Source organism: Neltuma alba, unplaced genomic scaffold (genome assembly GCF_004799145.2).
Source record: "Neltuma alba isolate B1F8T4 unplaced genomic scaffold, ASM479914v2 tig00003186_pilon, whole genome shotgun sequence".
Classification (NCBI taxonomy): Eukaryota; Viridiplantae; Streptophyta; class Magnoliopsida; order Fabales; family Fabaceae; genus Neltuma; species Neltuma alba.
In genome coordinates this window covers 327,169-345,244 of record NW_021633177.1, presented here as the reverse complement: position 1 = coordinate 345,244, position 18,076 = coordinate 327,169, and the positions used below count along the sequence as shown (strand labels likewise).

Below are 18,076 nucleotides of genomic sequence, written 5' to 3'. Positions count from 1 at the left end.
TCTTTTATATATACACGTTTTATCTATTTGTTGCTTTATTATATGCACGTTTTATTTTGTAAAATTAAATAAATATGTGATACTTATATATATAATCTACTTAATTTGGATAAAAAAATTAGTTAAATTAATTATTTATAAAAAATGTTTTTTTTGAAAATAATAAATTAATTTTTATATTAATTTATTATAACTTACCGTTCAAGTTTAAGACTCTGAGTCTAATTTTAATATTTTTAAACTAAGCCAAATCGATACTAATAATAATAGTTTTATCATTAAAAAAAAAATTAGTTGGGCCATCAGGCGCGGATTGGCAAGCTATTTCAACTTGCACAACAGTGGGTTGGCTTATACTGTTTTACCTGTTCTAATACGCTTCCCGTTGATCCTTCTCTCACCCGGCCGGCACCCGTGATCAAGGGAAAGCATTGTAACACTTCCCCCCCTCCCCACCCAAAAAAAAACATATATGAACAAAAAGAAAGGCTGAAAACACGAAGGAAATTCAAGCCTTTTCATTCAAAATAGGATGGGTTGCATCTCTTTTTGCAATTTTAGTTTTATCAAGTGTGCTCCATGCATGAAGACGCATTGATAAGTTCATCCCACTCTATTTTAGCATTTTAATTTTTAAATACACAATTTGATTAAATAAAAAAAATAATTAGGATTTAATATAATTAAAAAAATCAGTCAATATAATCTACATTTTATTTTGAATTTTTATTAATTTTTAATACAATTTATTGTTTATTCATGTTAATATTTTCATAAAACATTTATTTAAATATTAACATGTTTTTTAAATTTTTTTTAAATGGGAGGTATTAAGAGTAAAACAATAATTTTAAAATTTTAAATTTAATTTTAATAAAATTAAGTATTTTGTGCTCCTACTTGGATTGCTCTGCTTCAAGTCAAAGTGAAGAGGTTTGTTGGTGACATTCTAATATTATCTCTGGCATCCTTGCAGTATGTGGAAAAAAAAAACCACTTTTACTCACTTTCTGAGACCCTTTTTCAAAATAAAAGATCAAGATCCTGGTAGATTCCTCTGAAGGATATCCAAATTATAAGTGAATGTTATTGAGAGAGACTTATCTGAACTATTCAAATCTATGTTGCCAGCTACAATTATATACTGCTGAGGGAATAAAAATCAAATGAGTGCAACCCCCAAGCAAACGCTCAGGATAGCTGAGGAAAAAAAAAAAAAACCTAAAATGGGCAAGAAACTCCATGACACTTCACTCGGCATCCTGTCAGTTAGAACTCTTCACGAGTTGGTATCAAAGTGATAGGACAAGCAGAAAACAAGCCAGATATTGAAGCAAATTCATCGTGTAACCTCTATTACGTACGGAAATACTAATCACAATCTGGGTTTCAAGAGATCAGGACCTTTCCTCACTTTTCTAAAAACATTTCTTACCTCACCCAGCATTCTTTCAAAATCTTAACGCACTGTCACCACACTAGGGCTGTCAAAATTCGTTACCCCTCTGCTCTTTACCATTATGCCCTTTATGGGTTGGGCCCTTGCTCTCATCCAGAGTTGATCCAGGTTTGGTTTGGTGGGCCTCTTGGCATGGTCTTTTCTCTTGTACTTTTGGCCCCAAAACCTTGCAGTCTCATCAGAAACTGAGACTAGTCATCAACCTTTGTTAATATTGGTTCTATTTGGCAGAGCGTCCAAGGGGTCAAAAGTTACTTATTTTTTCTCATAAGCATGTTTGAAATTTTAGCACTTGTTTGGTTGAGTTTTTGGCCCATCCTACTTTTGGGTTAAAAGTTAGATCCAAAAGCAATGCTACTTATAACTTATTCACCGTGCTTAAAGTTGTTTGGGGGAGGACTGTTAAACCATTGATTATATTGGCATAAAATGTTCTCTCTCTCTCTCATCCCTTATTACCTTCCATTTGCTTGTTCAAAAGGCTTCTTTGCTCTCTTTCTCTTCCTTTCTCTTCTCCGCTCCCCCGTTGGAAAGCACAAGTCCATCGCCTCTCCGCCATCTACTCTGTCCGGTGTTGAGTGTGGGCGACTTCATCTCCTTCTTGCTCCATCTACTCCTCTCATCTTCGCTTTCAAATATGTCGCCACTATTGCCAAGTGGTGGTTGCCGTCTCCAAGTTGTGGCACAACTGTCCCATCTGTGCATGTGAGTTGTGCGTGGATATCTTGGTCTCCCATGGTATTACTTTGTCCAATCAACTTCTCTGAGCCTTCATAGTCGCAGATTGGTCACAAGGTTGTAGAATTTTTTTTTCTTTTTGTTTTTCTGTTGGAGTGCCTGAACTTGTAATATGATCTGATTCTTCTTTGGGTGGGGAGCTGTTTGTGTTGTTGATACGTGTCTTTGGCTGATTTCTTCAGTGTTTTTGGTCCTCTGTTGTTCTTGGTATTGTTCTTTAGTATAGGTCCCCCATCTGGTCGTAGTTAATCAATCTTACCCATTTATCATGATGCTTTTGCCTTTGAAATGGATTATAGGATAGTTATTGATTGATGGCTGTTGATTCTAAACAACCCATTTTGTAATTTGTGTCCGATCTCCCCTGTTTCGATCGTAGAAATTGAAGAATGACTTGCTTCATATGTATTGTACTATATGCATGTGTGTGTTGCCTTATGATCTCCTTAAATTTTTTGGCCAACTGACCAGCCATTCATTGGATAGAATTAGGATCTTGAACTTGAATTGTCGAGTATCATTTTTGTGCAGATTATCTGTTTGAGATTGAGTCTAGCTGAGCTGAAAACCTTGAACCAAGTCTATGTGCTGACAAATATAATAATCTTAGGACTTATTTTTTGTAATTATTAGGAGAGAACTTGCTCCAACATCATTTTGTGCTTCCTGTAATGTACGCGATAGTTGCTCGCGAAACATATCAAACCATGCTATTCTCTTGTCTTTTTGGATCATGACGCTCTCGTAAATTCTTTCCACAAGAAAGTACCCCCAAAGAAGACTCTTACCTTTCCCGTCAACAATTTCCACTCTTCTGTCCTTGTGAAAGGGTGATTCCATACCATAATCCATCTATGTGCCGATAAATTACATTTAGCCATACTAACCTGAAAGCACCACCCACTATGAGTGTGTATCATCTGTCTGCAACTTAGATGTGTATAGCTGACGTTTGGAACTTTAACTTTAATAATTCATTTTTTTATTGGTGTAGTTGTCCACATGCATATATAATTTATGATAATATATGTTTTTCAGTTACTATAAGTTTATTTAATCGATGACTTTGCATCAAAGTTTTAGTCTCAATCTAATTTTGCAATGCTACCTCTGAATCTTAATCATACTCTTCATTTAGATTTTTTTAATACCCTTATATTATTAGAATATTTAAATAGTTGTCGTCTTCGCATTGTGTTTAAGGATATTGTCTCACCATATGAGGTAAATTTATTGTTATAGTAATCTTCTAAGATTAATTTCCTTAGTTGAGTAAAAGCTAAAGGTTAATTGACAGTATACTAATCTTCTGCTGACTAAACCTCTTGTTTTAGATGTTATGATGAGTACTCTGATGTGGGAATTTTATGTGACTTTTTTTTTTTTTGGTGTTTTCTTTGCTTGAATTAGTCTTATCTCTATAGAAGGAAAAGCAACATGGTATGCCCATACCATTAAAATTTTTATTGACGCCTATGTAGACCAAATATTGAAGAAAGAATGACAAGGAATATAATTCACAAAGCCTGGTTGAAACAATATTCATATTTAATGAAAGAAGTAGGAAACATTATGACAAAAAAACAACTCAAAAATAGATTTGATATGTCGAGAAATGATTGGAAGTTATGAAAATCATTGATATCTGGAGAGACTAGTATGGGGTGTATAATATTGTCACAAATACTATGGTGGTCATGAAAATTACAGGTAACCATTTGTGTTCCTTGAGTTTTAAATTATAATATTAGTTTAATCTGTGGATGTAGGAGAACCCAAATTTTAAGAAGTTTAGACAACAAGGGTTGATTTTTGCATCTGACTTGATGAAAATGTTCAAAAATGTCTTTGACATTGGGGGATCATATGTATGCACTATTTACCACACTGCCTAAGCCATCACCTGTTACACAGCCAGACACACAAGGGGAGGACAATGTTTATCGACCCATTATGAAGCAAGCCAGGACTAACCAATGGCTTGGCTGCTTGTAACTTAAATGACCCTGTAGCTAGTGGTACTCATATACAATGTGGTCCTAGCTGCAAAGCGAGAAAAATCATTGGCAGAAACGAAATTCCATCACAAAAAGTCACAGCTGTATATGACTAGGATATTGTTTTACTTTTGTGTTGATAGGATGAGAACGATCTGCACATGATGCTTATGTGTTTGACACTAGTATTAAAACTTCGCCTCTAAATCTTCACCTCCGGATATATATCTATAACCTTTAATTTAGCTAATTTTTAATAATTTTATATTTTAATTCATTTCACAACATGACAATAAGATTTCATGAATCATTAAGAAAATATTACTTGGTAAATACGAGAGATCCAACGCCAAATGAATATCCTAGTCTATACCAATTTGAATGCTATCACTTTTTAGACTTTCAACGACAAGTGAAATTTTGAAATAATAATGAAATCTTGGATTATTATCATTCCAATTTAAGGTGCACAATAAAAAAAAATATTTGGGATTTAGAAGAATAGATTTCAAATCTTATGAAATATACATAGTTATGTGTTCCAAACACAAGTCTATTTAATTTGTCTAATAATGATCATTCATAACCTTGTAAAAATAAATTCAAGCTCTGATAACTATTTTCTAAAAGCTGAAAATGATACTATGATTGAGGAAGATGATCACACTAAAATCGATCAAGCATCATCTTCAAATATAAAACCATAGTTTTCATCGCATATGAATTGCATCTGGAACACAATTAAAGACTAAATTGTCCATAACTTATTAATGAATTAATTTTGTAATATCATTTCATTCAACCTTGTCATAGTACAATGAATTCTAATTTAAACATATTTTATCCATTAAATATGACATTTCCCTATTATGCTATTTTAACTTTATAATTTTACATCATTCATCATTTTAATTCTCATATTATGCACACATAATATATACACAAATAATTTTGAATTTTTCAAAATTCTTTATATTTACAAAAAAAAAAGATTATGATACCTCTAATTTTTAAAATACATTTCAGTCATTAAATTTCATTTCTTCTATTAAATCATTTACATTCATTTCTGATCATTTTTCATTATGTAATGAAAGTCATACCTATTTTTATAATTTTACAAACTAAAATTATTTTTATTCAACCATAATCTAAATAATTTTTTACCCAATCTAATTTTTACAAATTGACTCTTACAAAATCCAATTCAAGCATAAATCACATTACCCAATTTAACTTTTACTCAATCTAACTGTTCCAAAAGTCATTCAAAATAAACTACTTTTTCTACCGCTAACCCCCCTCCACATGCTCTCCAGTTTTTGGCGTTGACCGTTTATTAAATAGAAGAGTAAGCTTATCAGCGTAAAGCATATTCTTCATTTGATCCAGCTGTTGGCATTCTTTCTCCAACAGCAAGTCTAAATCTTCAAAACGAACAAGCTTGTCATGGATATTCTTCATCTGCAGAATATCCAATATTTAGTAGAGAATTCTCAACTTGCATAAACACAATCACCATAAACCTTCATATCATTTACCTGTCTGCACAAACTCAGACATGGATTAATAAACAATGTAAGTGTACAAATACATACGAACCTGAACATCTATAATGACAGAAATTGCTTTTTCCAAATCCGAGTCCTCCTTCTCAAGCTGTGCGTTTCCTTGCAACCGAGCCCATTCAAACGAATCAGATGCACTGCCTCCATTAACTGCCTTATCAGAATCTACACAAAAATAACCCACCATTTTCCGCAAAATTAGTTTGCAGGATTACATTCCCCACTTTCTGTGACAAGCGCAACATAGAATGCTACCACATGATTAAGTGCACCGTGTAAGGGTTTGGAAAAGATCAGCTGAACAACACCTTTTAGAAATAAGCCCTTTGTAAATTGAAGGATAAAATTCCAGATAAACATCATCTATACTGATGGCAGTAACATTATTTTCAAACCTCATAATCTTCAGCCTTGATATTTATCATTCTCACCTTGCAATAACATATTCCTTGGAAATGACTGATATTTTATTCTAGCTGCTTTGTAAACCTCAGACAGAGTTCTCACTGCAGCTTGAGCAGCAGCCTGTGCAACCTCTGCCCCCACTAAAGCAGACAGGAAAGCAGCCTGCAAGAATTTTAAATGTACAACTGTTATTGTTGAACATAAAGCAATTCTTTTTCATAAAGATTTCTTTGATCATAAACAAGTGGAATTAATATTTAGAGATCATTCTTCGAGGTCACAAAACCTGTTAGATACTTAACCATAACCCTCTTTCTCCAATTACAGCACTCAGCAGTAAAACTAAGGAGGCTGATACTACGTCTATCATTCTATGAATTAGTATTTTGAGATTATATCCCAAGTTGAGCGCTCACAATTAGACATGAACGCAACAGGGACATCAGCTCAACCACCAAGTAAGCTCTCTTTCATGGTGCATATTCCAACATCTAATTTATATTATTCAAAAGTCTTCAATGAAAACTAGTTTCCGCAGACAAAATTGATCTACAACCACATAAAGTTATTTAAAAAGTCACAGCTACAAAGACCCATTCTGAGTCCCTGTGGGTACCATGTACAACCAACCTCTTCCCTCTCTCTCCCAGCCGGGGAATGTCATATCATTATTGGCCACTCCTATATTGAGCTCTTAAGGATTTCAAATGTACTGGCAAGCACTAGCAATTCTCAAATGTCAAACATTTCCTCCCAAATTATACATGAAACATAAAGGACAAATGTCCAACTCTTTTCTTAATTTGGTATTTTGACAAAACAAGCCAGCGTCAACATACCATAGGTCCTATCTGAATCTCAATTTTCATGTTTTTTACATAAACTCAGCAATTGCCTCAGAAATTTAACTCTGCCCAGAACCAGAAAAAGTACCTGTGCCATTATAGGGTTGCTTGCATCTGCAAGAGGTGTTAGACGCAATCTTTTACTTGGTTCTGCTGCACCAATATTCTCCAGTCCACTGTCAGCATCCACATGTTCCTTTAATTGATTACCATTGTCATCACTAACAGCGGAATATTGATAATTTAGAAACTCCTCCCCAAATGGAAGCTTGATAAAATGGGCAATACAGTCCTTCTCAGTCCGACCACCAACATGCTGAGCAACCCTCCGCCAGTCATCACCATAATGCATAATGGCTTCCAGAAGATGCAAAGTTTCCTTGTCTGTCCAATCCGTCTTGGTCTCTTCACTGATCTCAACTCGCCTGAAATCTGAAGAGCTCACACCAACTCGATAATTGCCACGGACATAGCATCTTGCACAGAGATTCAAATCATACTGGGGAACAATAGAGAGAGCATGAAAATTAATGGTTGTCCATTGCTAGAGCTTAGATCAAGAACTATGAACCATTGAAGCATCAACAGAGGAGTAAACTATGAACAGGTATCATCACAAAGAGACAAATAAGAGAAAACGGATTGGGAACATTATCATCAGTCCATGATAATTTTTTCCTGCCTAATCGAAGAGCTGACAACCTTGGAGACACATGACATCAGAGAAGATTATCAAGTCTGATTGCACATGAATTTCTGCTGACAGAAAAGAGTAATAGGTAACCAAAGGATGATGTACAGTTGTATTGTTCCCTTCAACCATACATATGCAACTACTCAGAAACTTGCATTCAGAACCCGAGAAGAAATCGAGAAATTTTGCAATAAGCATCGCAGTAACATGCAAGAAATTTAAATTACGATTCTGCAGGTTCAAAATAACTTGAATTATCACCTTATCGCAAGCAAAGCAAGCAATGGTACAGACAGCTTTGCAACCACTGCAGACTCTCCGGGAAGTCTCTCGGATTGGAGTTGATGATTCGTTAGAATTAGATCCAGCTTCGGGCTTGGTCTCCTTGTCTTCCCACTTCAGGGGCTTTGTCAAAGCCGAGGACGGTTGGTAATTGATCAAGCCCCATGCCTCCAGGAAATCAAAGATCCTACGGATGGAACCAACATCCCCCACAAGAGTTTTCCTGACATCGGTGAAGGTAATCTTTCTAGTAGGATTATCTCTGAAATGCTTGACAATGGAATTCCTGTAGTACTTGTAAACCCTAGGATTCTTGGAGGGCGAAGCAGAATCGAAAAACTCGGGGAGATGCCGAACCTCGCATTCGTGTATGCCATTCCATGAAAACCACCCTGTGGCACAGGAAAATTATAAACCCATAAGCAATCTCTTAACGTAATCACAGAAAATAAAAATATAATTTAGGAGTTCCCCATAAGATATGAAAGAGGAGCTTAACTGGAGTGGCTGGGAACATGGATTACGTTAACCTCGGGAGAGGCCGGAACCGACGCCGAGGCAGTTCGGCTGCCGTCTCTGCATTCGGTGAACGAGGCCTCTGACGGAACTTGTTTAGTCGGGGGCGTCTCAACATTATCAGCTGGTGGTGGTGGCGGCTTCGTCGCCATGTTACGACCGTAAGGAAGGGGTCCCTCTATATGGCTCTACCCTGATATTCATCCAACCGTCCGCGATGCGCTATGAATAAAATGAAATAAAGACGAATTTATTTGTCTTTAACGCATCTGCTTAAAATTAAAAATTAAAAATTTTAAAATATTATACCTGCTTTTTAAATAAACTATGATAAAATATATTAAAAAAAAAGTTAATAGAGTTCAACAAAATATGTCTTAAAAGATCAATAATATAACAAGGTTGATAAAAAAAATATACAAAATCCAAAAACTGCCAATTAGTACAAATTTCATATTTATTTTGATATTACTTTCTAGTTTAAATTATAATAAAGTATATAGCAAAGAAATGTATTATAAAAATTGCATGAAATAGAAAATTACTATTGTGACCTATAAATAATACAAACTTCTACAAATCTTGCATTTTATATCGAACTGGAGTCAGAATGCAAGCCTATAACTTGCACAATATTATGCAACGAACTAAAATGCAGTAGTGTTAAAAAAAAGAACTACTACCTCCATTTTTTATTATAAAAACTTATTTAATTTTTAATTTCGTTCTAAATATAAAATTCCAATTCATTTCGTTTTTTGTATATATAAATATTTTAAAATAGTTCTTATAATAGTTACACATGTCAAATATTTCATCAAATGATAATTTAACTAATATACATGATTAGTAAGGATATTTAAAAAAAACAACATTTATTTACAACAAATATAACTTAATTAATTTTTTTAATCCTCTCAAATTAGTCAACTAAATCTTATATTAAAAACATGAGATAGTATAATACAACAATATAATTATAAAAATTTTATTTGGCCGACACTACAATGGTACACTTAAATAATTAATTTTATTACCCAACTTAAATATAACCTTTTTCGCCTGAATTAAAATGCAACCTAAATATAAAAAAATTAAACCAATCACTTAAATAATTAAATGCAAACACAAAAATCACTCAAGTAAAAAGTAATTGAAGAAAAAGTCAGGATTCCTGTGATTCTTCAATTATTTTACACGATTATTGGCATAAAATAATACTCGTACAACTGAATTTCCCGACTTCAATAATACACACACAGTCTAATTTTAATAATTTAACACCAGAGGACTCTTTCACGAAATGCTCACCAATATTCATTACAAAATTAATGCATATTCCAAATCATATTTGCCCAAACCACGTGTGAAAATGTCCTTTTATCAAATCGGCAAAGACACCGGACCCCCTTTCCTGCACCTTTATGGTCTGAACCTAGCTTTGAAAACTAGGCGCCCAACTACCACACCTGCATGAGAAACAACATCAATCTTTTCTAATGAAAAATCCCAATTATACTACCCTAAGTTCAAGGCAGATTCTTACAAATATAAAATTACACCCCAAACTTCTGGTAGACACTCTGTGAACTACTATACACAAAAATCGTATTCAGTGAAATTGACCGTCCATTATCACACAATTCATAAACATGGACAACTATCTACAAACTCAACACAGGACAAGACTGAAAAATAATCATATTTCTACATGGCTACCGGAAACCTATCCCAGCACCCATTGATCCAATACTACTGCCACTCTTCCTGAGCGCTAGTAGCACGGGGTATAAATACATTATATAAATGTCCAAATGGAAATGCGGCCTGCATCTTCCAGTTTCCTTCTGCGCCATCTGGAGCACCTCCGACCCAACTTGATGGTGAGCATGACTAAATATAACCTGCACAATAAGATTCAGTAAGAGCTAAAGCTTATAACAAATTTATAGAACATATAATCCACTTTTGACAATCTTGAACTATAAGTATCAAGCATTCAGTAGTTGGAATTCAGAAATAATGGAACTCCCACCACCTAATTTATTATGTTTTTCCCCTAAAAAACAAAAAATACCAAGGCAGATAAGTTTGCCGTTTGCCTTTAATTTGTAAAAGACAGAAAATGAACCAACTGTACCTCTAGAATGCAATATATATAACTTGCAAGGCTAGATTCGAAGCCCGCCACACATGTAGCAGATCCACTGCTCTTAGTCCTGCTGCAAACTAAGGATACCTACAACAAGTAACAATCTGAACATAACCTCATTCCAAAAGTGAGAACAGCAATAAAGATGCAAGTTAAAGAACCCACCTTAATCGCCCCCTCACCCAGCTGCTTGGTCAGGACCAGTGCCTTGCATAAACTGAGAAGGCGCAGGGACAATAAATTGTGGTTGTCCTGGCATTGGTGCAGCAATTCCTGGAAAAACAAAAATGTTTACCAATCACATTGATCTGCAATGCACTTGACTTTTGAACTGTTTATCATCAATGATAAAAAGATGGGAGCAAAGAGCACTTGACTGCCTATTTCTTGACAGCTATAACAATTATCAGTCAACCTTCACACATTTAAGAGCTCAACAATCTGAAACTCTATCATAAAAGACTCCTACATTCCAATTTTTATCAGAAGATTACTATATCCTTGCTCTGACACGATCACCTGGGTCTGGTTACTAACACTATCTAACTTACCAATGCTTTAATTTGTTCAACCGTCCATGGGATGACATAACAGCAGTTTAAAACCTAAATTTCTCACATATTACTACTAGTTTAAACATACTATAATCAGCATATTCCTCATCAAAAAATCCACCATGTAATGCATTCAATAAGGATACGAAAAATCAAAATAGCAGGAATTAAAGTGAGCGACATGAAAGTAACATCCAGAATCATATAGCAACAGAAACATAAGGCCTAATTCACAGAAGTCTTCGAGTCAGACATGTATACCACTGGGATATGGTACTTGAATGGTAGGCATAGGTGAAGTAGTCAGGGTATTAACATTGGTTCCACCATAAGGTACAATGTGATGACCAGTTACAGGATAGCCCTGCATTCCTGCATAACCATGACTACTGGGAATAGCTTGACCTAACTGCCCATAAGGATAAATAGTATTATTCACTGCACCAGGCACTCCATATATCTGAAGATACTGTTGGCCCAAATATGGGTTGTACAAACCCTATTAGAAAAGATTTCAAACGCAGGAAAGTCAGCAACACAGTAACAACAATAAGAATCCTCCCTAAGGCTGGTAAAACGAAAAAAAGAAAGACAGACCTGTGGATATACAAATTCAGGTCCATAAGTCGTATACCTGCAAAAAATAAAAGAACTATAATGTTGAAAAGATCGCCTTCAAAGCATGATCATGATGCAATGCATTCTGATGCAGATTGCAAATGCACGTAGAAGCAACTCAGATATATAAAGATAAGGTAAATAAACAATTATTTCACTCGAGGCTGATGTTTTCAAGTGACAATAGACAACTTATTACCCAATCTCTCCAAATTTTCCTGTCTATTATTACATTTTCCTCTCTATCATTACCCTTTCTTGCTCAATAATAATGTGCTGCAGTATACATCTCCTGCAACTATCAAATTATACATTCCTGCAATTTCCGACCAGAACACGTCACATTACTGTACTTTGACCAGGTCCACCAACTTCCGGAATCACTAAATATTAATAGTGTACACAGATCTTAATGACGCTACATGTCGTGATTCGTTTGTGAGGTTGTCCCATAAGAGAAAAATGAGGGCAAACAAGTTTTTGCGGAATATATGATCAGTTAACCTTAGGGGCCATCATCATATAGTAGCCAGCCTCGTGTCCAATTAAAGATAACAGGAAAATATGAAGATTAAGGAATGGAGACATCAGACAGATAGGCAAAGACATAAAATGTAAAAAAAGCAGGACACTTAAGAGGAAAGAATGTGCTACTCACCCATAATGAGGATAAACCAATCCTTGTTGATAGCTGTAAGAAGGTGGTTGCTGATAGCCAAAACCTCCAACATAGGCACCTCGGGACGTTGGCAAATTTCCAATGTAAGCTGGAGCTGGCCTTAACCGTCCTGCAAAAGATAGAAGAAACGACAATGGCATAAAAGTAACTGATATAAAGGTGTGAACTGGACTACTTGCATAATTAACAGATACCATAAGTTAGGGAAAGAGAATAATGTTTGTCTTGTTAGTGTAACTATTCGAGCAAGACAGACAAAATTGCTAAAAATAGGGAAGCACAAACAGAAAGTGCACAACACCATGTCAAAATTGGATTTCAACACCCTTCAAAATTACAATAAAATAATAAATTAGAAATGACAAAAGTCCAGCCTACAAAAACCACCAAGATCGTAAATACATGGGCAGTGGGTAATGGGTTTATGTATTGTGCATTGCGAACAGAATTGGAGCGTTCAAACTTTCAAATTAATGGTAAGGTACAATGCAATGAAATCTGCCTGATTTATGTCCATGGTGCGGTGCCAGTAGAACACTGCTCCTAAGAACATTAAATGATGCACAGAATCAATTCGTAGTATCTTACCGAACAATCACAACATAAATGGCAGAAAATGAAGCAAAGGTATTTTAATTAGAGGTGGGAAGTATACCAAATGGTGGAGGAGGCCACGGTCGTCCAAGTGAAGCCAAGTTACAATTGGCCCTCCTTCCATCAATGACAGGAGTTGGATCGGCACAGGCTCTTCTAGCAGCCTCAGGATCCCGGAAAGTCACCTATACCCTCCATGCAAGTCAGAATAGAAATCAAGTCATTCTAAAGTGAGGTGACATGCATTAATCACGACATACTAACTCGGTGAGGAATGATTAAATGAACTAACACATGCAATGACGCAAATGATGACGAGCTTTGAAAGCGTCAGAAATAATTGAAATCAAACATGGGATCATCAAAATTTCATGCGTCTAGTATATAGATGTAAGCACTGGAAACGTAAGGAAAAACGAACGCTTAAACTGAAAATAAATGAAGTACTCACAAAACCATAGCCTTTGGATCGGCCTGTATTCCTATCAGTGATTACAACAGCTTCAAGAATGTCGCCAAACTGCTCAAAGTATCGGCGCATGGTTTCGCTCTGGGTCTCCCACGCCAATCCTCCAACAAATACCTTGGTAAAAGTGGTGTCACCAAAAGGGGAGCTTATTGATTGAAATCCAGAACTTGAATTGGATCCAGGCGTGGGCGTATGACCCTGGATCTGGTGGTACGCCATGAATGACACAAAGGAAAGCAGTAAATACAGAAGCAGTATTGAGATTGCTAAGGATAGAGATTCCCTAAGCAGAAAGGTAAAGGAGGAGTGGATGGACACGTAACCACATGCTAAAAGAGAGAAAATGCGGAAGAAATATGCTGGGGATCCCAGGGGCCTGAGAAAATTGGAAGGTGGACGGAAAAGAAGAGATCAAAGAGAACTACAGTGAAATGAACAAGGCCAGGGGTATAAAATGAAGACTAGAAGGTAGATACTCGACAGAAAGGTATTCGAGAAAGAATTAAAAAAAAAAAATTGAATACAGGAGAAATAAAACAAAACCCTAAAATTGATGATTTGATGAGGTGGGGAAGAAGAAGAGGTAAAAATAAGTAGGTGATGAGAAAAGATGACACACAGAGAGGGGTTGGAGAGGTTGAAAAGATGTGATCACTGACTTGACAGTAGCATAACAGAAATTAAAGACGAAACAAGTACCAGAAAAAGAGGTTGACGAAGGAAGAGGACAACGTTCTAGTTATTGTAAAGAGGAAGAGGATTAAGAAGATGGTAAAGAGCAAGCGAGATGACCAGTACGGGATCGCATGGATTTCGAAAGAGGCTCATTTTTATTTTGCAGAGGATGAGAACGACGAGCCCAGAGACGAAGATGGCAAGAGGGACACCGCATTTAGAAACCCTTCTCGCACAGTGGAATAAGTTATTTTCCTCCTAATAAATTTGTGCATAGTAAGTGATAAACATAAACATATGAGTAGGATGCGCAACGTAGATGGCAGATTCTTCCTCATGTTTGGTTCTTTACGTTATTTATGTCTCTGTCAATCAAATTAATCTAATAATATTTTTTTTTGCCAGCCTAATAATGTAAGTTATACAATATTACTTTAATTTTGCTATCTGAACCCCCCCCCTCGAGTGATGAAAAATGCTCACTCTTTTCGTAGAAGTATAATGTATTGGTTATACATTAATTGATAAGATATGGTCAGATTATTATGCAATAAATTTCATGTACTATGGTATTTTATTTACGTAACAGTGTTGAAATAGTAAAAATATTTGATAAAAATAAGTAATAAAATATGAGACCTAACTAGATAACTTGATATTGATATTGCTTATCTGGCAAAAAAGATATTTATATTATTTAATTCAGGACAGTTATGGTTACATAAAATATGTTGGTAAAAAAACAGAGGGGGAAAATAAAAAAAGGGTCACGTAATAATAAATTTGATGTCTTTCGGCGAGAAAAATATTCTCTAGTCTTAAATATAAAACTATTTTGTAATGTAATTTACACTACAAAAAAGTTTTATATTTAAACTGAGGATAAAAATTTGGGTAATTTTCATTGCTCTCCGGACATGAACTTCATTTGTGTTCCTGTCCTTAAGATACCCTCTCCATTTATGAGATATGTTCGTGAAGAAATGAAGAAAATTAGCGGTGATCCAAAATAAAAAATACGAATATTAAACTGTGATTAAAAAGCATAAATCACGGTTAGAGAAGTTAATATTAATTATATTTTACCAAAAAAAAATATTAATTATAAAATTTATTAAAAAAAATTGTATCATTCAAAGGTTAAATATGTGAAAATGCTTTTTTTGATTTATTTTGCTGTAATACAGATAAATGTGCCTAGTCATGATTTGCTTTTCAATGCCTGGTTTCTTTTAAGCAGGCATAGTCACCCCAAATTTATTTTTTTTCCTTTTCCCAGAGATAGTCACCCAAGCTATTAATTACAAAGAAATCAAAATATTATCACATGCCTTGGCGTAAAAAAAAAATATATCACGTGACATTAGAGTATTTTAACATTTGGTATTTTAAAAATTGGACCGCCGTAATTAATCAAAACATATGAGTATATCTTGTTTGGGAAAATTACTCTGACACGTATAACAGGAAGCTAAAAATACAAGTAAATCTCGTGAAATACGTAAATAGTTTTTATGAGTAAATAAATTTTTGAGCTCGGTTATTAAATATCCCTGTATATATCTATATATTAAAAGAAATTTAATCCTTAACTTCGAGGAGGGGGGGTTTAGTGAGAATAAAACCTGATATTACTTATTTCTCAAAATCTCAGAAGGATTGCTAATCACCTGGCAACTTTGGGAAACAAGTGTTATTGACCCCTGCTCTGGCCAATATTTATCCTTTTCCCAGGTTAATCAACTTGACGATATTAATTTTAAAATAATATCAAGCTCAAATTTCTTAGATTCATCATAATTGAAACATTTTAAAAGACTATATTGTGATCAATATTTATTCAAAAGTTTATTGTAAGTATTTTAGAAACATAAAGATACTAGTTTAGAATTGAAACCTGTTAATTATGCAACTAAGCATATTAATTTTTAATATTGTATTATGGCTATGCTTTATTCAAAGACTACATGTATCATGAAAACAAAAAGGTTATTTTTAAAATTAAAATATGTTAATTGTAAAATAAAACATGTTAATTTAAAATTTTTTTCTCTTATAGGTTCTAATTAAAAGGGCATTATAGTTATTTTCCAAGATTTTAAAATTATTTATTAAGTCACGTGATTTAATTAAGAGCCTGACAAATTTAATGACTAAATAAGAATTTGGGTTATTTAAGTTTTTTTTAGGGATTCTCTCTAAAATAAATACACAAATAAAATGATGTTTATATGTAATATTGTAATATAAGTATTCATGAACGTGGGAATCATTTATCGTCTTTTATGAATTTATGAAAAATAAAAAATAAATCATAATGAAAAAAAATTATCCAATAAAAGGAGACTGCCTTCTGACAAATTTAAATAGCCGTTCCCTTGTGATGCATTTCAAAGGGTCGAGGTCGCCGTGTTTCGCATTATTAATTCATTAGCACCGTGTGCAGCTGCCGCCATTCAATTATCCCCAAAATTTACAAAGCGTTTTGGATTCTGGGACTTTCTCCTCGACCAGTTAGGGTTTTTGAACCCAAGAAAATTTCAGGGATGAGGAAGGCCTTCGGATCTTCATTTTTCTAATTTCTTGACTCCTCCGAGAAAACCATTCTTCGAGATCCCAGTAGGTTGAAAGTCGTCGACTATGGCCGAGCACTTGGCTTCAATCTTTGGCACTGAGAAGGACCGCGTCAACTGCCCCTTCTACTTTAAGATCGGGGCCTGTCGTCATGGCGATCGGTGTTCTCGACTACACAATCGCCCCACTATTTCGCCAACCCTTCTTTTGTCGAACATGTACCAGCGCCCTGACATGATCACTCCGGGCGTTGATGCACAGGGCCAACCTATAGATCCACGCAAGATCCAGGAACACTTCGAGGACTTCTACGAGGATATTTTTGAAGAGCTCAGCAAATTCGGGGAGATCGAGAGTCTTAATGTCTGCGATAACCTTGCCGACCACATGATCGGCAACGTTTATGTCCAGTTTAAAGAAGAGGACCAGGCTGCTGCAGCATTACAGGCTTTGCAAGGGCGTTTTTATTCTGGCCGACCCATCATTGCTGATTTCTCACCCGTGACTGATTTCCGGGAAGCCACTTGTCGTCAATTTGAGGAAAACAATTGTAATCGCGGTGGATATTGCAATTTCATGCATGTAAAATTGATTGGAAGGGAGTTGAGGAGGAAACTGTTCGGGAGATATCGTGGGTACCGAGGAAGTAGAAGTCGGAGCAGAAGTTTGAGCCCGCGTCAGAGGCGGGACTATGATAGACGTGAACGCGAGAGAAGTTCTCGTGACCGTGATTATCGTGGAAATGGACGACGGAGCAAGGACAGGTATGACAGGTACGATCATGACAGTGGGAGGCGAAAACATGGAAGTCCATGGAAGAGTAGGAGCCCAGTGAGGGAAGGGAGTGAGGAACGCAGAGCTAGGATCGAGCAATGGAATCGAGAAAGGGAGGAGAAAAATTGATTTGCACATGCTTCTGGACACCTCACAATATTTTACGTGTCCCTTCTGGTAATCATTCTAGGATTATGTCTCTTATGAGTATTTTGAACACATAATGGACAATTCCGAAGCTTGCATTATCATGGTTATGTTTCAGTGTCTGTCCAAGTAGACGTGTAGCTGTATTAAACTTCTAGTTATGTAGGAGTGCATCGCATTGTTCCCTGTCCTTCTGATGTTGTTCCATGCTTTGGGTAATATTCTACGAGTTTCATATGTATGAGATTTAGTTCATATGAACTCATAAATATGCTAATGTGGGTATTACTGGATTGCTCATCTTGGTCTCATTAATTATATGACCAACTTTGCTAG

At 35.4% G+C, this 18,076-nt stretch overlaps 3 protein-coding genes across 4 annotated transcripts; 1 reads left to right on the top strand and 2 right to left on the bottom strand.

Moving 5' to 3' along the window:
- Positions 1 to 3,955: 3,955 nt before the first annotated feature.
- Positions 3,956 to 8,671, bottom strand: LOC114740557 (SWI/SNF complex subunit SWI3B). 2 transcript variants are annotated; one of them, XM_028928716.1, is made up of 7 exons: positions 8,488 to 8,671; positions 7,968 to 8,380; positions 7,101 to 7,511; positions 6,194 to 6,329; positions 5,797 to 5,927; positions 5,486 to 5,658; positions 3,956 to 4,240 (listed from the first exon to the last, which is right to left on the bottom strand). In XM_028928716.1, exons 1-6 carry the CDS (start codon positions 8,654 to 8,656, stop codon positions 5,488 to 5,490), a joined length of 1,431 nt encoding a protein of 476 aa, XP_028784549.1. In that variant the 5' UTR covers positions 8,657 to 8,671; the 3' UTR covers positions 3,956 to 4,240; positions 5,486 to 5,487. The 2 variants fall into 2 exon arrangements, with proteins under 2 accessions (XP_028784549.1, XP_028784547.1); XM_028928714.1 differs by lacking the exon at positions 3,956 to 4,240 and having other exon boundaries at positions 5,400 to 5,658.
- Positions 8,672 to 9,657: 986 nt separating this feature from the next.
- LOC114740558 (RNA-binding protein 24-B) lies at positions 9,658 to 14,491 on the bottom strand. Its single transcript, XM_028928717.1, has 8 exons — positions 13,553 to 14,491; positions 13,163 to 13,286; positions 12,487 to 12,616; positions 11,808 to 11,844; positions 11,472 to 11,709; positions 10,822 to 10,929; positions 10,645 to 10,743; positions 9,658 to 10,408 (listed from the first exon to the last, which is right to left on the bottom strand). The coding sequence occupies exons 1-6, from the start codon at positions 13,787 to 13,789 to the stop codon at positions 10,835 to 10,837; spliced, it is 861 nt and encodes a 286-aa protein (XP_028784550.1). The 5' UTR covers positions 13,790 to 14,491; the 3' UTR covers positions 9,658 to 10,408; positions 10,645 to 10,743; positions 10,822 to 10,834.
- A 2,173-nt stretch (positions 14,492 to 16,664) lies between these two features.
- On the top strand, positions 16,665 to 18,076 carry LOC114740559 (splicing factor U2af small subunit B-like). Its single transcript, XM_028928718.1, has one exon. It carries the CDS (start codon positions 16,886 to 16,888, stop codon positions 17,720 to 17,722), a length of 837 nt encoding a protein of 278 aa, XP_028784551.1. The 5' UTR covers positions 16,665 to 16,885; the 3' UTR covers positions 17,723 to 18,076.

Excerpts from the sequence above, each read along its gene's own strand:
- LOC114740559 (XM_028928718.1), top strand. The coding sequence starts at position 16,886 with ATGGCCGAGCACTTGGCTTCAATCTTTGGCACTGAGAAGGACCGCGTC.
- LOC114740557 (XM_028928716.1), bottom strand. The coding sequence starts at position 8,656 with ATGGCGACGAAGCCGCCACCACCACCAGCTGATAATGTTGAGACGCCC. Across the intron at positions 6,330-7,100 it reads GCAACCCTATAATGGCACAG|GCTGCTTTCCTGTCTGCTTT; the intron begins GTACTTTTTCTG and ends AAATTCTTGCAG. Across the intron at positions 5,659-5,796 it reads CTGTCATTATAGATGTTCAG|ATGAAGAATATCCATGACAA; the intron begins GTTCGTATGTAT and ends GATATTCTGCAG.
- LOC114740558 (XM_028928717.1), bottom strand. The coding sequence starts at position 13,789 with ATGGCGTACCACCAGATCCAGGGTCATACGCCCACGCCTGGATCCAAT. Across the intron at positions 13,287-13,552 it reads GATCCAAAGGCTATGGTTTT|GTGACTTTCCGGGATCCTGA; the intron begins GTGAGTACTTCA and ends TGGAGGGTATAG. Across the intron at positions 11,710-11,807 it reads CTGAATTTGTATATCCACAG|GGTTTGTACAACCCATATTT; the intron begins GTCTGTCTTTCT and ends CTTTTCTAATAG.